This window comes from Zalophus californianus, chromosome 6, assembly GCF_009762305.2.
Source record: "Zalophus californianus isolate mZalCal1 chromosome 6, mZalCal1.pri.v2, whole genome shotgun sequence".
NCBI classification, from domain to species: domain Eukaryota; kingdom Metazoa; phylum Chordata; class Mammalia; order Carnivora; family Otariidae; genus Zalophus; species Zalophus californianus.
The window spans coordinates 124,633,100-124,648,592 of record NC_045600.1 but is presented as its reverse complement, the minus strand read 5'-3'; the positions used below and the strand labels follow the sequence as shown (position 1 = coordinate 124,648,592).

Here is a 15,493-nt window from a genome sequence, read left to right as displayed (position 1 = left end):
AGCCCATTTAACTCTCCCAGTCACAAGTTCCTGGGGTGGTGTGCCATCATATAAACATTCTCAGGTAATATTTGTTGAAGAACATCCATGCAGCTCAGGTCCACAGGGTTGTGCAGGAGACAGCTGGGGGCCACCCACAGCCTGCCCCCTGACCATGGGCCAGATCTGGTTCTCAGAATGCCTGGAACCCACGGCAGGGCTTTCATGCCCTCAAACATGTAAGTGGCAGTCCTGCCCTTTGCTCTGTGGGACCACCAGTGGGTTGCCCTCTTTCCGTGGGGTGGAGTTGTGAGGATTAGCCACATTCCAAATACCTGCTGGGCCCTGGTTCAACTACAGCTTGCAGAAAATTACTTTTTAAAAAGTCCGCCATCAGTTATAATGGGCCCTAGGATCCCTCCACACAGGCATTTGGGTATTGAGGGGCCAGGGAGCTCATCTACACGTAGTCAACTACTGATGGATGCACCATCTGTTGGTCAAGAAGGTGATGCCGATGAACTGAGCCAGAAATGTCCAGACTGGATAAACTGAACCCAGACGTTCTGCTCTTTGAATGGTCTCTTGGGCTCTGTATACACCAGACGCCCTCCCCTTCTCTTCTCCTCTTAGTGATGCCCTCTCATCCTTAGCCTTCCAGAGCACACATCAATTCCTTCTCAGCTCTGGACACCTGGGCCTCCTCCGTGGAGTTAAGGGGGCTTCTTGCCAGGGCCAGGGCTAGCCAGTGCACATCCCTGCTTAAAGTGGGCTCTGCTGGGCTTGCCACATGGTTTGTTCTGCAAAATGCCACCTCCTCTGGGCGGCACCTTCATCTCTCCCCTCTGAGCTGAATCCCTGGGGTTCTCTTGGTCTCAAGGTTCTTCTCCATGTGACTGTGCACACGCTGAGGGTAGGTGCTGCCTGATCTTTGCACCTCCCATGTAGCATTTGCACAGTCAATGCTCACCCAGATGTACTGAGTGACAGCTGACTATCTGAATTGCCCTGGGATAATCAAATCCTTCAGTTATTGGTCATAACACTCTAGTCAGGAAGGATATCAGGACAGAGCAAAGGAAGTTCCAAAGAGAGGCGTAATGCACGGCTTGCAAGTGGGGAGCGGGCCATGGCTAGGTCTTCCTGCTGACGCTGCCCTTGCTCCATGCACCTGACTCTGGTTGGCATCTGTCTGGCAGCCACGTGTGATGTGAGAGAGAACCTCTCTGCCCCCAGCATTGGGTTCAGGCTGTGGGAAGAGACAGGCCTGATGGTGAGGGGACAGGAGAGGAAACTGGGGGGATTCCCCAGGCCATATCTCTCCTTCTGGTCTCCTCCTGGGGACCAAGACCACCGGAGATTGGCAGAAGCACAGCACACTTTGGTCTCTCACCAGTGAGCAGGCATTTTCCTTTCTACCTTCTATAGAAGTTCCAGTAGGCATTTTCTTTTTCCTTTTCTTTGCTTTAAAAAAAACATTTCAAACAGAGTTTGAAGAAGTCCCAGGTAGGAGTTAGGACATCTAGTTCAAGCCCCATCTGCTGGTTGGGCCAGGTGACCTGTGTGAGTCCCTCCTGTGTGGGGTGCAGTGGGTGCTTTGGGCCGGCTAACCTTCTTCCCAGCTCCGACATGCCCTCATCCTGGACGCGGCGGTTCTATGGGGAGGGGGCAGGTCAGAGGTGTGCAAGGCACCTTCCGCTCCACTGTTTATTTCCCATTAGCTCTGGTTCTGGGTTGGAAGCCAAAGTAAGATGAATCTGACTGGTCCTCAGTGGAAGCAGAAGTGAGTCACAAACTTTGTAATGCTTCCACCCAGGCACCCAGCTGGGCACCCCGCAGGGCAGTGTGTGTGTGTGTGTGTGTGTGTGTGTGTGTGTGTGTGTGTGTGTGTGTGTGTGTGTGTGTGTGTGTGTGTGTGTGTGTGTGTGTGTGTGTGTGTGTGTGTGTGTGTGTGTGTGTGTCAGGAGAGGGGGCGGGGTGGGGGATCAGAGCTGGGTTTCACCTTCCAGGTAAGTGGCCTGGGAGGAAAAGATCTTCTATAAACATCTGGGACACTGCTAATGGGTCAAGGTCTCACATGGGAAAGAGATCCCAAGAGATCTGAGAATAAGCACAACTGTTAGCTGCTCCCAATAAACTCTGAAAATACACTTAAAATTTTTTAACCATGTTTTACTGTATTTGCTGATTTGTGTTTAGACTCATCCATTCACTTGGGCTTGAAGACTTTGGTATTCTCATTCTATCTTTATTAGTTTGCTTGGGCTGCTATAACAAAGCAACAGAGACTGCAGAGCTTGAAGAACAGAAATATACCTTCTCGTGGTTGTGGAGGCTAGAAGTCCAAGATCAAGGTGTCAGCAGGGATTTCATTCTGAGGCCTCTCTCCTTGTTTGTGGATGGCTGTCTCCTGCCTGTGTCCTCATGTGGCCTTCCCTCTGCGTGTGTCTGTGTCCTAATCTCTTATGAGGACACCAGTCAGGTGGATTAGGGTCCACCCACATGACCTTACTTTACCCCTCAAAAGGCCCAGTCTCCACATACAGTCACATCCTGAGGAATAGGGTTAGGACTTCAACATATGAAGTCAGCCCTTAACAATGCTGTTGCTTCTCCCTTCATGATACGCGGGGAGACCTCAACTCAGAGCAAAGTCCCCTCACCAGTTCACTGAGGGAATGCGGGATTCAGGCTGATCCTTTCCTGCGATTTGCCAGTTTCCAAAGTTATGTGTGACCAGTTTCCAAAGCATCTTGCAGAGGCGATAAGTGAGCCTTTCTCTGAGTATCATTATGAATTTGTGGACTGAAGAATCTTTGTCATGGCTGCCCATTCCAGCTCTGCTGCTCACTCCCTCTTATCCTACCCACTCAGCCCAGGAACCCTTCTAACACCACCCTGGTGGTTTCTGAGGATGTCTTATTTTCTTCTAGGACAAGATGCTCTGGGATCTTTGTGTATACTTCCTACCCTGGATCTGGCCTTGCTCTCAGACACAGGCGTTTGGGGGCAAACTGGACCTGCTTGATGCTGGGGACGGTGGCGGTGGCTTGTCCTGCATGGAAGCTGAGGAGGCTGCAGGGTGGGACGGAGGGGCTTAGACAAGTGCCTCACTTGTCCCATGGGGCCTGCCAGATTCCAGGTGGTTGGAAGACAATGAACACCCTTCCTATCTATGCCACCTGAGCTGGGTTTTGGTTACCTGCAGCTGAAGGGGTTCTAACGGGCACCAGGGAGCCCTATGAATGGAAAGAGAGGTATGGCAGGACAGGGCCAGGGAGGAGAAAGATGGTTTTCCTGCTAAATCTCCTCAATCTCCTCTCCCTCAGCTGCCTATCCTTGTGGGCAAGGACGCTAGCTGGGGTGGTGACTTTAGCATCTGCAAAATCTTCTCGTTTCCACAAAGGTGCTCTCTGGGGGCAGAGTAGCAGCCTGAAAGCACAGAGATACCGAGACTTTCTCTAAGGATGGAGTGAGAAGCCCTAGTGCCTGGCCACGTTCTCAGTTCAGAAGGGTTTGGAAGGCCATGGGTCCAGGGCTGCTCTCCCGTCTGAGAGGGTCCTGGCACAGGCCCAGTGCTTGAGGAGAGAAAGCCTCTGAACACAAAACTGCCAGGTGGCATTCAGATGTGGGGGGGCACAAGACTGTCTAGTCAGCTGCCTGGCCCCAGGTATGGCTTGCAGCAGGACCCCCAATGCTTCCCCCTCCTGTGGGCACTGACCACTGTCAGGACAGCATGGAGCATGCACCACCCTTTACCTGTGGTTGCCCCTGCACCATGAGATTCAAAAGAATTGAGTGGTGCTGCAGGACAGCCTGCTTATCTCCCTGCACTTAAAGAGAATGGGTTTTCTTTTATGGAGTGGGGCACTGATAGCCTCATGCACCATGGCTTTTTAGGGGATTGAGAGTCCAACAGCCAACAGTGATTTATTTCCAGACAAGGGGGCCCAGTTGGAAAGAATTCATTTTCTGCACTTTTGCCTTTCCCCAGATATAAGGTACTCATCACTGCTGAAAGAAAGAGCACAATCCAGATGGAACTGCTAAAACATCACATTGCCCCCTGATTCAGAGCTGGCTCACCAAACCCCCACCAAACACCTCGCCCCCTCCTTCCTTTGCTGTACTCCCTACTTGGACTGCTCTGCAGCTGGGAAACTGCAGGCGTGGAGCTCAGCTTTGGTTATCAAGAGGCCAGCACAGGTCCTTGGGGAAGGTTTCCCCCTTAAATGAAAAGTTAAACTTTCATGAAGAGAAGGTATTTGGATGTGATGGCTGGAGTGGCAGCACCCATTTTGTGACTATGAGGTTAAAACCACAGGATAATAATGGTGGAACAGGGAGAGGCTGGGAACCTGAATCCCTGAGAACATTTAGAGCAGCTGTGCCAGCCCTGGACAACCCAATTCAGGAAGGACTCCCTGTTATAGAGGTGGCAGTGGCCCCTTTCCCCTGTGAGGCCCTTGCAGCCCAGTGCTATTCAGGACACATCTTCCCTTAGGGGCTTATAGCATGGCTTTCTGTGGTTGTTTCCATTTTCCTTGGCATTATAAAGGCTGAGAAGAGAGGCTGAGTCTGTTCCTTAGATGGGTTCCTTACCTCTCAGCTTCTCTCCAGTACCCCCAACTACCAGGCAACAGTAATAACTGAAATGCTAGGATCTGGTATTTGCAAAGAGGCCCCTGCAGTCTCTGCTGTAGGCCAGGAAAGCAGGACAGCACCCCTGAGGAGCCCGGGGGTTGGCTTCCTCTGGTGATGGCTCCCTTGACAGGTCCTCTCTATTCCTCCCACCTTCAACAGATCCTTTTGAGCGGGACACTGGGCACTAACGATGGTCAGGAAGGGATAGAGTCAAGGCCTTTAGGTTTATCTTTGAAGCAACACTGAAGGATCAGGAGACAGGTCTGCCTTAGGATAGGCAATGCTGTTTCCTAGTGATTACTCGCAAGGCCACTGAGGACCTCGGTGCATGGAGGGACTGTCCTGCAACAGTCACTTCATAGTTAAGTGGGGATGTCCCTCAGTGGGGGTGAGGGGATCAAGGGCAGGGCAGGGAAGGTGAGCGGGTTCAGCATCCGGGGAGGTGGGTGTTACTGCCCTGGCCGACAGACAGGAGGTAGGCTGGGAGGTCCCACAGCAACCCTCATGCCACACAACAAAGCAGCAGCAGTGCCCAGGCCTTTCCATGCCCACACTCTTACAGCATATGCTTGCTGTACCACAGTGACACTCGTTCAGCAGCCCAGCACTTCTGCTAAGACCTAGTCTGTCCCTTAGCAGCCTCTGGACATCACGCACAGCCTCCAGGACTAGTTCTAACCCACCTCTCCCTTAGTCTCTCTGTCTGTTCTTCCAAATTGGAATAATTGCTCCCTTCCTGAATGCAGCTCATACCTGCTTGGTGTATATCCCGCCTTGGTGGGATCTCCCCTACAAGGTAGTGAGAACCCTAAGGCAGGGATGCCGTCATCTTTGGGGCCCCCAAACCTGAATGTAACAGGTGCTTTCCATGCGTTTACTGAACTAACCCTTGGCCCCCAAACAAATGCTGCAGGACCAGTGAACTTTAGGCTGATATGAGGTACAGTGAGCAAGGTCACTAACTTGACAAGGGTGGCACAGGGGACATGTTGCTAGCAATACTTAAAGCCTAAAAGTCTGCAGAGCATTTGTGTTCTCTCCAAATGTATGAGGGTCTGACATGCTGCACAGAAGTTACCCAGCCGGTGGGAGCCACTTATACGTGCTTTGCTTCTGCTTGTGCAGAAGGTGGCACTGGAGTACTTGCTCTGCAGTGGATCGTGGGGCCTGGATGGGTCAATGTGCAGCGCTGGCCACAAGAGAACAGTGGAGGCAGGGACCCCCACCGCTCTGAGGAGTAACCCAGTGGGCGGAGCTGCAGCAGCCCAAGGCACAGGCACACAGAACGAAGGACTGGGACCAAAACTCACCTTTGGGAAAAGTAAGCTGTCAGAGGTGAAATTACTCTCACCTCTGCAACACTCCCCTGAGAGAAGTCAAGTGACAGCCCTTCCACCTTCATTCTTTTATAGAAGGGCACCTGCCTATTCACCTTGAAACACCAAAAAGCAGTATCTAGAAGGCCTGGAAGAAAGCTCAATGCCTTCTGTGAGGAGGGGACTGGCCATCTGAGTCCCCTGCTCAGCAACTGAAGATGTCAGACCTGGGACTTTCATCTTCCCTAACCGCAGAGAGTCTCTGGGGAGACTGGACAGAAGGGCCTAGATCTTGGCTGGGATCCCAGGGCCTGAAAAAGGCCCCCCACATTGCCCAAGGGCTGTGGTAAGCATTGAGAAACCCACAAAGGCCAAAAGTCTGAGAGACTACAAAAAAGGCAGAAATGCCTCTCAGGCCTTCACGGCTAAATATTGCTTTCTGTGACCCAAGTGAGATGTCTGTAAATGATGTGGAAAAATGATCTGATATTCCCATTACAGCTGCAGCAACCCTGCTTTCCTTTTCCTTCTGGGACTCACATCGCTGCCTGATTGGCCACCACGCATTTCCTCAGACCACATCCAAAGGCGGGGACGTCAGTCCTGCCTGTCTTTTAGTCCCTTGGGGGATTCTCTGTCTAAACCAGAAACAGGAGTGACAAGAGGATGAGTTTTCCCCTCTTCCCTCAGCTAGTCAGTAGTTAACGCGAGGAAACAGCAACCATTCCAGTCAGAATCCCACCATTTCCACAGCAAAGACACATATTGCACTGATGGAAGACAGGCTCCACATGAATGTCTGACTGGTGGCTTGGAATTGTGCAGTGCACAGCCTGTGCAGCTGGCCTGGAGAGCCTGTCTGCAGCACTGAAATGACTATTTGTGGGAAACAGTTGTAATAGTTTGAGAGAAAATATCAACGTTTTGATTCAAAAGCTTACTCTAGAGCAGAACTTGGCAAAATTTTTCCACAAAGTGTTAGTCAGTAAATATTTCAGGCTCTTCAGACCACACAGTCTCTGTGGTTACTACTCAACTTTGCCCTTGTAGTGCAAAAGCAGTAGCCACAGATAATACATCAGTGAATGAATGTGGCTGTGTTCCAATAAAACTTTATTTACAAAACCAGGCAGTGGGCCATAGTTTGCTGACCCCTGCTCTAGGGACTTAAAAAAAATTACCTCTAAGATGAATTATATCCACATAAAATATATATACACGTGAAAGGGGAAAATAGTAAAGGCTCTTTAAGTGTGGTAGGAATTATTAATTTGCTTTGTATTTTAAATTAAGAGTTGTCTTTGACACTGTTATTTCCAATGATAACATTTATACATACATACCCATTTACATGCCATATACACACAAAACCCCTCACTGTGCGTGGGTGTGCTCTCCATGGAGGACCCCACTTTCTGCCTCCCCGTGCCCTCCGATGCCCACCCCTACCCTATACATTGTCTCTCAGGTGGCGGCGGGCATACCTTGTTCTCTTTGTTGATCTCTCTGCTCCATGGACACAAGGGCAGAGAAATGCGCTTGATCGTAGGCAAGAACCAGAGGAGAGCAGTGGCATCTGTTGGGAGGCACCTCCAGGGGCAGGTAAATCCCTCCGAATGGGATTGGAGCAAATGCTGTGGACAGAAATGGTGAGGGCCTGTGGAGCCTGAAGGGTACATGGGTGGCATCCCTGACCACCCTGCACGATGTGGTGGGGCAGAGGGAAGGGAGGGTGGTCTCAGACCATAGCCTTAGGTGTCAGCTGCTCCATCCACATGGCAGTAAGCTGGGTGTTGCCCACCTGACAACGGGTGAGGCTCACAGGTACCAGTGGGATGAAACCTGCGGTCCCATGCATGCCCAGGGAACCTCTTACGCCCTCCTGCCTCCATGGCAGAGTCCTCCTGGCTCTTGTCAGGCTGTGCCCTGGAAACAGGAGGGACAGGGCTGAGGGCTTCTTGCTGTAATCTTCCCAGGGACAGCCTGTTGTCCTGAGACCTGCACAGGTGACCAAGAACTCACAATGGTCAGCAATGACATCCACTGATGACTGCCGGGAAATCTGGGTTTTTCTGGATGAGCTTCTTCCTCCCCATGTATTCACGGAAGCATTTGTATACAGAACAAAATCCTTGCTTGCTTGTTCTATATTTTGAGAAGCTCTTCTGTTGAGTCCAAAGGAACCAACCAGAAAACTCCAGAACCAAATTGTGAGTCAGATGGGAAATGAGAGATGGGGATTGGCTCCTTCAGCAACTGGGACATAATCATGTTCATTCCCTTACTCATCAAAGAGGGAGAAGAGAGACTTAAACCCTCACTGAAATAGAATAACTCCCAGAAATATCTGCCCTGATACAGCATATGCTTTTTAATCATAAAGAACTTTGCCTCTTGGCCTTGGAATCAGGGACTCACTCACTGTATTTCTGTGAGCTGAATGCAACAACAATCAGTTCCGTGAGGCTTTTGAGGAACACTTAGGTTTCCTTCTACTCACCCTGCTTTATCCACATTGGTTTTTTTTTTTTTTTTCCCGAACAATCTGAAAAAGTTTTATTTTTGTTCTTTTACTTTAAAATCTTTTATTGGAAGCAATAAGCATATATTGAGGAATGTGGGCTCCAGTATTAGATCACTTGGGTCTTAATACTATGTAATTTTCTTTTTATTTTCCTAACTGTGCAATTTTCTTTTTTTATTTTATTTTTACTCATTATTTGATGTACTATATGTTGGCTAATTGAACATAATAAAAAAAAAAAAACCACATTGATTTTTGGTCGTGTTTCTGCCCACGGGCTGAGAGGTGGGGTAAGTCCTCTTTCAAGAGGGCTGTACTCTTGAGCACAGGTAGGATGGAAAGAAGCATGGACCCAGCCTTGTGGGATCTGATGGGTACAGGTTCATGTGCCCAGGGACCCCAGTGAGGGGCCTGCCTCTGCTCCCAGAGAGGCTGAAGACCGCAGGAGCCCCTGTCGCTGGGCTGCACAGGGAGGGAAGTGGCGCTGGGCAAGACCAATGTGCTCCCAGCTCCCTCCTACCGTGACAGCCGTGGCCCCACTGGTCTGCTTTGGCAGTTGTGATTTAGCATGAAGACCCTCATCCTGATTGGTAGGACTCTCTGGAAGGCCCACGACTTTTGTTAAGGCTTTGGTTTAAATTTAAGTTAGGCTGGAGGGATAAGTCACTGTCTGGCATTCGCCTAGCAAGGAGACCTTTTCAAGAAGTGAAGAAAGGGAAACATGGTGCCGAAAGGGACTGGCTCGTGCTGGTAATGGAAGTGAAGGGAAGGTGAAAACAGTGTGGGAGGGGCTGGAAATGGGGAGTTTTGTTGAGAGGCTGCGGCAGTTGCACTGGGGGTGACCTTTCTGGCCCACCTTCCCTGGCCCCTCTTCTTTTCCTTCTCCTTAGGTAGCATGGCTGCCTCATGGACTTCTCAAGTGGCCTTGCCCCTCACTCTGGCAGAAAGGCTGCCCTGGGTTGGCCTGGTTCCTCCAAGGCCTTAGTCGAGGGCTGGGGCACATTGTGTAGCCTCTCTGGGCTTCAGTGTCCACTCTGGGAGGGTGTGGGGAGGGCTGAGGGAGAGGGCACGTGCAAAGGGGCCGTGAAAGCCAGTGCTTGGCTCTCGGCGGGCGGGGGGCAGGCGATAAGCAGCTCTTGCTGTCCTTTCCTTCTTCTCCAGTCCCAATTCTGCCCTGTGACTTCATGCTTTCTGTCTTTTTTTCCCCTTTGACACACATAGGCTGCAGAGGGTAGGAGGGGACTAGAGTGGCTGGTGGCCCTGGGATGAGGCCTGCCCTGGAGGGGTGTGGGCTCCCTGCCTCACTCTGAGCACACAGGTGGCGGGTGGGAGACCCTCTGGATTTAGTTCCATCTGTTACTCAGACAGATTTCTCATGGCCACCTGCCATTGACACAAAGTCTAGATGGATGGGTGGGTGACCAAGAGTAACCCCTCCTGCCACTGGGGAAGAAAAAGAAACACATCAGGTCGAGGAGAAATGAGAAATACTGCAATCTTCATCCATACTGAATAAGGCTCTGTGGCTTTCTGGGATCCTCAACTCATACGTTAGGCTGTCTCTTCCTTAATTGGGATGTTATGTTTTCTGCGTCATGCGTCATATACGGCTGTTTTACTATTGTATCAACTTACCTTCTCCACCTGAGTCCCTCAGCATTGTATCTGCTACGACAACTATTGGTCTTCTTAATATATGGGCGAGGACAAACACATGGAACTCCTCTAGACTCTCGTACACGGGGTCCTCAGAGTTGTCCACACTAGGAGACAAAGCAAAGCAAGCCTGAGTTAGGGTGGGGGATGTTCAAGACAACACCCTCCATCTAGGTCCTACCTCCATGGACCCTGCCTGTTGAGGCCCACGGAGGCCACCTCCCTGCCATGCCACCCACTGATGGCAAAAACACAAGACCCAGCTCCTCACCCCCACCCTGTGGTGGTCTCAGGGGACAATGGGAGAGAAGCTTCTGGTGATGGCTGCTGGCCACCTTTAAGACAAGATCCCCCTGGCGACAGAGGCAGCCCACCCAGAACACGTGGCGACATGGGGACTTATTATCTGGAGGCATTTAACAAGGAAGCAGTGGGGGCAGGAGGGATGGAGGCTTCCTTTTTTGGGTCATTCCTATGTCCAGCAGCTTGAGCTGAAGCCTTACTCATCAGGAGCACAAGTGTATCTGTGCACATCAGGTGGGCTGGTGGGGTCCATTGTTACAAAGATCTGGGGCCTTTCTAGGAAACACTCCCCCTAGAACAGAAGAGGGCAGTGAGCAGGTGACCTGGATTTCAATCCTCAGACCAGGAGGGGAGCGACTCTGACCCAGGCTACTTGGACCCTCCACAGCCCACACCCCTGAATCATGTCTGAGGCTCAGGGAAAGAGTTGGCTCCAAGAAATGCATTCACTTAGACTCAAGATATTTGGACAGAAGACTGTAGCCTTGATGTTCTTCAACAATCCAGCCACCCCAAGGGAAGAGCCCATCGAGACGAGAGAGTTAGAGCTCACAGCTTGATGGGGCCTCTGCAGCATCCATGGTGCCACCCAAGGTGGCAGCACCCACACAAGACCCTCAGGTGGCATCTGGACTTGTTCTGGAGCACTTGGAGGATGCCCAGGATTCACTGAGGGAGGTCTCTGAGCACTGGAGCAGGTAGGGCCAGAGCTAGCAAGTGAGGCCCTGCTGGAGAATCCAGGGTGGGGGGCCTGGGGAAATAGCTGTACGTTCATAGCCCACAGCTAACTCCTTGAATTACTTCTAGAACAAAAACTGTGACTCTTCAGGAATGCATCAATGACCTGGGAAGTTTTTTTTTTTAAGATTTGATTTATTTATTTGACAGAGAGAGACACAGTGAGAGAGGGAACACAAGTAGGGGGAGCGGGAGAGGGAGAAGCAGGCTTCTGGCAGAGCAGGGAGCCCGATGTGGGGCTCGATCCCAGGACCCTGAGCCGAAGCAAAGGCAGACCTTAATGACTGAGCCACCCAGGCGCCCTGGACCTGGGAAGTTTTGTTGTTATTGTACCTATTTTTTTTTTAAGTTTGTTTGTTTGTTTATTTATTTTTGCTGACTCAAAATGTCTTACTTTTATACTTAAAAATACTTGACAGCAACCAAAAGATGACAAAAAGTTGTGCATATAGTATAAATTACTTTTTTGTTTGTTTGTCTGGAATCATTTGAAGGTAACTTGCCAACCTGAAATCCGGTACCTTGGAAGAGTTTAGGTGCATATCCTATGAACAGAATGTTCTCCTACAAAACTACAACACAGTCATCAAAATCAAGGGTACGTCCAATCACTAGTGCACTGATTGGTCTAATCACCATGACAGACCCCGGTCACAGTCGGCCAACTGTCCCCAAAATGCCTTTTAAACAAAGACTCCAGCATGCCGCTTTTAGCTGTGGTGTCTCATTGGACTTCTCTGGTCTAGAACATTCCTCAGGGGTTCCTTGACTTTCGTGGCTTTGACGCTTTTGAAGACTATGGGTCTGGTATGTCCTTAGAGTGGGTTCCTCTCTTTCCTGTGATTAGATTGTATTGGATTATGCTGTGTCCTTCTCTCGGGGTCCTATCAGGTGGCCTGGGCCTTTGGACTATCCCATTACTGGTGATGACTTGGACCACTCCCCTTGGACCATCTGCCAGGCTTCCCCCTACAGAGCTACTCATTTTCCCTCCATCATTAATGAGCATTTTGTGGGGAGAAATTTCGAATCTATGCACATATTCTACTCCTCACCAAATTTTTATACATTTATTGATATCACTATGGATTCCTGGCTTCAATTTCATTCAATGAGTTACAATCCATGAGTGGTGATTTTGATGCTCAGATATGCCCTGCTTGGGTTAGTGTGGCTCATTCAAGCTGTGTCCTTGTAACATAGCCCCATCATTTTTCAGAGGGCTTCCTAGCCTTCTAACATAAGAATATGGTCCAGATTCATCTTTTAAAAAAATTTTTAAATTTAAATTCAATTTAATTAACATATAGTATATTATTAATTTCACAAGTAGAATTAGTGATTCATCAGTGACATTTAACACCCAGTGCTCATTACATCATGTGCCCTCCTTAATGCCTGTCACCCAATTACCCCATCCCCCACACACCTCCCCTCCAGCAACCCTCAGTTTGTTCCCTAGAGTTAAGAGTCTCTTATGGTTGTCTTCCTCTCTGTTTTCATCTTATTTTATTTTTCTTCCCTTCCCCATGTTCATCTGTTTTGTTTCTTAAATTCCACATAGGAGTGAAATCAGATGATAGTTGTCTTTCTCTGACTGACTTATTTTGCTCAGCCTAATACCCTCTAGTTCCATCCATGTCATTGCCAATGGCAAGATTTCATTCTTTTTGATGGCCGAGTAATATTACATTGTATATATGTACCACTTCTTTATCCGGGTTCCTATTGTACCTTCTCTGCTTCAGCCCTGGATTCGGCCATTTCTCCAAGGAGTTGTTTTTTGTTTTTTTCTTTTTTTAAAATAGTGGATAATGTTGTTTAGAAGCCAAAATATAATCATCACTTTTGGGATGTCATTGCTTCTAGACTCAGTGAATGGAGGGAAGGCACGTTGTCTTGTGTGTTCGCTCACATATGTACACAGATACTTTCATCCGTCATCTCTCTATTAACTTGGAGTGCACTGATACCTCCCATTCCAATCCAATACCCCAATGCTAATTTTTCTTATAACTCCCTTCTCCAACAGTGAGAAACCTGGTTTCTATTCATCTTAAATTATTTCCTTACTTGGTCCATCCCCCCATATGTAAGCAATTCCCCACTTCTGTTGCCACCCCGCCCCCAAGTTGTCCTCTTCACCCTACTGGCTCTGACACTCTGGCTTTGGTCTCCTGGGTCCTACCAATGCCCCCACTTGCCCATTGCAGATGCTCACTTTGCTTTGCCACACTATACGGCTTTAGGACTTAATTTTTCAGGATGGCAAGAGAAGTGGATGAGGAGTATTTTAAATACACATACACATGCCAAGTCTAAACACAATGCTTGTGGGTGTGCTTTTAAAAGTATCCCAGATGATTATCTTGTCCAGCCACAGCTGAGAGGGAGGCTGCTGGGTATGTGAGGTTCAAGTGCTTCCGGAAGCTGCTTGCTTGTCCCCCCTAAGTGCTCACAAGCAAGTAGACAGCTGAACAAGATAATAAGTAGCATGGACAGGAGGGAACACAGAATTACAACCTGCATACTCAGAGAAAAATATCTCAGTTAGAAATGTGGAGTGTTATTCCTTCCCTAATCCAGTGGATGGAGAGGTCAGCACTGGAAAAAGATGAGGCATCAGAGAGTCAGATATTAATGCTGAGAAGAAGGAATGGCAAGGGGAGGGGGAGCTGAGAGCAGCTCTGGGTTCTCAGTTGCATCTTCACTCCATGACAGAACACTCTGTTGTCTAAATAGCTACACAGAAGGGGTCTTGTTGCAGCAACAGTGCAAGGGTTGACCAATTACGAGACACCACTGTACTGCCACAGCATTCTGCTCATGCAAAATTTGAAGCAGAGCCATTGTATTTCAAACTGAAAAAACAGCCAATATTTACTGAGCACTTACTATATGCTGGAATGGTAAAAGGCACTGCAGAGGCCCTCAAGTAAGATCTGTCCCTCCATCTGTCTAGCCATTCATCCATCCATCCATCCATCCATCCATCCATCCATCCATCCATCCACACACACATCCATCCGTCTGTCCATCCACCCACTTGTCCATACACATACACATCCATCCATCTATCCACCATCCATTCTTCCATCCATCCACCCATTCACTTGTCCATCCATCCATCCACCCATCCACCCATCTGTCTGTCCATCCCTGGTTCTGTACCAGGGCTATAGCACAGAAGTTGGGAGAGGGTGATGGAGAAGAGCCTGGAGCACAGTGACCTTTCTGCACACTGGTTGTGGGGTTGAACAGGAAAGCCAAATATCAACTGTGAACCTTCAGTGACCCAGAAGTTGGCAGAGAAGGTCCCAGCTGCACCCTAGGGGCAGCTTGAGAATCATAATGTCCTTCCTTCCTTGCTTCTAGCTGCTTGCTTACACATTTTAGGGAGTGTATTTGAACTGGGGGTGGGGTGGGTGCTTGTTCTGCACTTACTCCTCAACACCACAGCCATGTTCCAGTGCTTCTGGAACTTTGGTGTCTGACCCTGTTCTGTTGAATTCAGGCTGAGAACACTGGCTCAACAACTCCTCAGGCTGTTCTGATGGGCAAATGGGATCATTTCTGGGATGAGACTTTGGAACTGTGACCTGCCCATGTGAATTACTGTGATTGAGCCCACTGGCGGAAATCAGCTCTAGTGAAGCCAATCCTGAAAATTCTCTTCCACTTCATACCCAGAGGCTTAACATCTTCCTGTGAGCTCACTGAGAAAATGTTAGACCTGGGATTGTAAACAGAATCTTGGCCTTTGGGAAAAGACAGGTAAAAACCCCTAAAATTGGTGTTTACTGGTAAGAAGACTAACATGCAAGCATAACTACTTCATCCTCAAAGAGACTGGGCATGCCCCAAACAACTTCCTAATGTTTCTGTGACATAACACACACGCACTACTCACCCTCTTCTGCAACATTACCCAGGGAGAGAGAAGTCCTGAGAATAAGGCCACACCATCCACCTAGTAAAAATCCCCTGGGGAAGATGCGGTGAAAGGTGACCAGGGCACAGGCCAGGTTGGGAGCTTCCTCCGGTAGGCATGAAGCAAAGATGGTGGCGTGAGGTCCTGACGGTATCTCAAGGTCACAGAGGATGGTGGCAGGAGTCAAAAATACTCAGCAGATTTGGGGGTGCCCTGGCTTAAATGGCAGCCACAACCCTTGGAGACCACCTAGCAAGAGCCCATGTCATGGACAAGGAAGCCAATCTGGGTGCTAACAGGGTCTCACCCAAGGGCAGTCACCAGGCCACACAGAGGGGCAGTTTGGGCACAGGCCTCCTAGGATCCTCCCTGTGTCCCACACCACACCTCCCATTTTGCTCA

General features: G+C 49.4%; 1 protein-coding gene across 2 annotated transcripts in view; it reads right to left on the bottom strand.

Moving 5' to 3' along the window:
• The window catches only part of OTUD7A (OTU deubiquitinase 7A), a 386,803-nt gene that overhangs the window by 27,471 nt on the left and 343,839 nt on the right, over nucleotides 1-15,493 (bottom strand). For both annotated transcript variants that reach the window (XM_027571864.2, XM_027571865.2), the window contains exons 10-11: nucleotides 10,099-10,226; nucleotides 7,424-7,573 (exon numbers count right to left, since the gene is read on the bottom strand). In XM_027571864.2, the coding sequence (XP_027427665.1) occupies nucleotides 7,424-7,573; nucleotides 10,099-10,226 (278 nt within the window). The remainder of the gene's footprint in view (nucleotides 1-7,423; nucleotides 7,574-10,098; nucleotides 10,227-15,493) is intronic.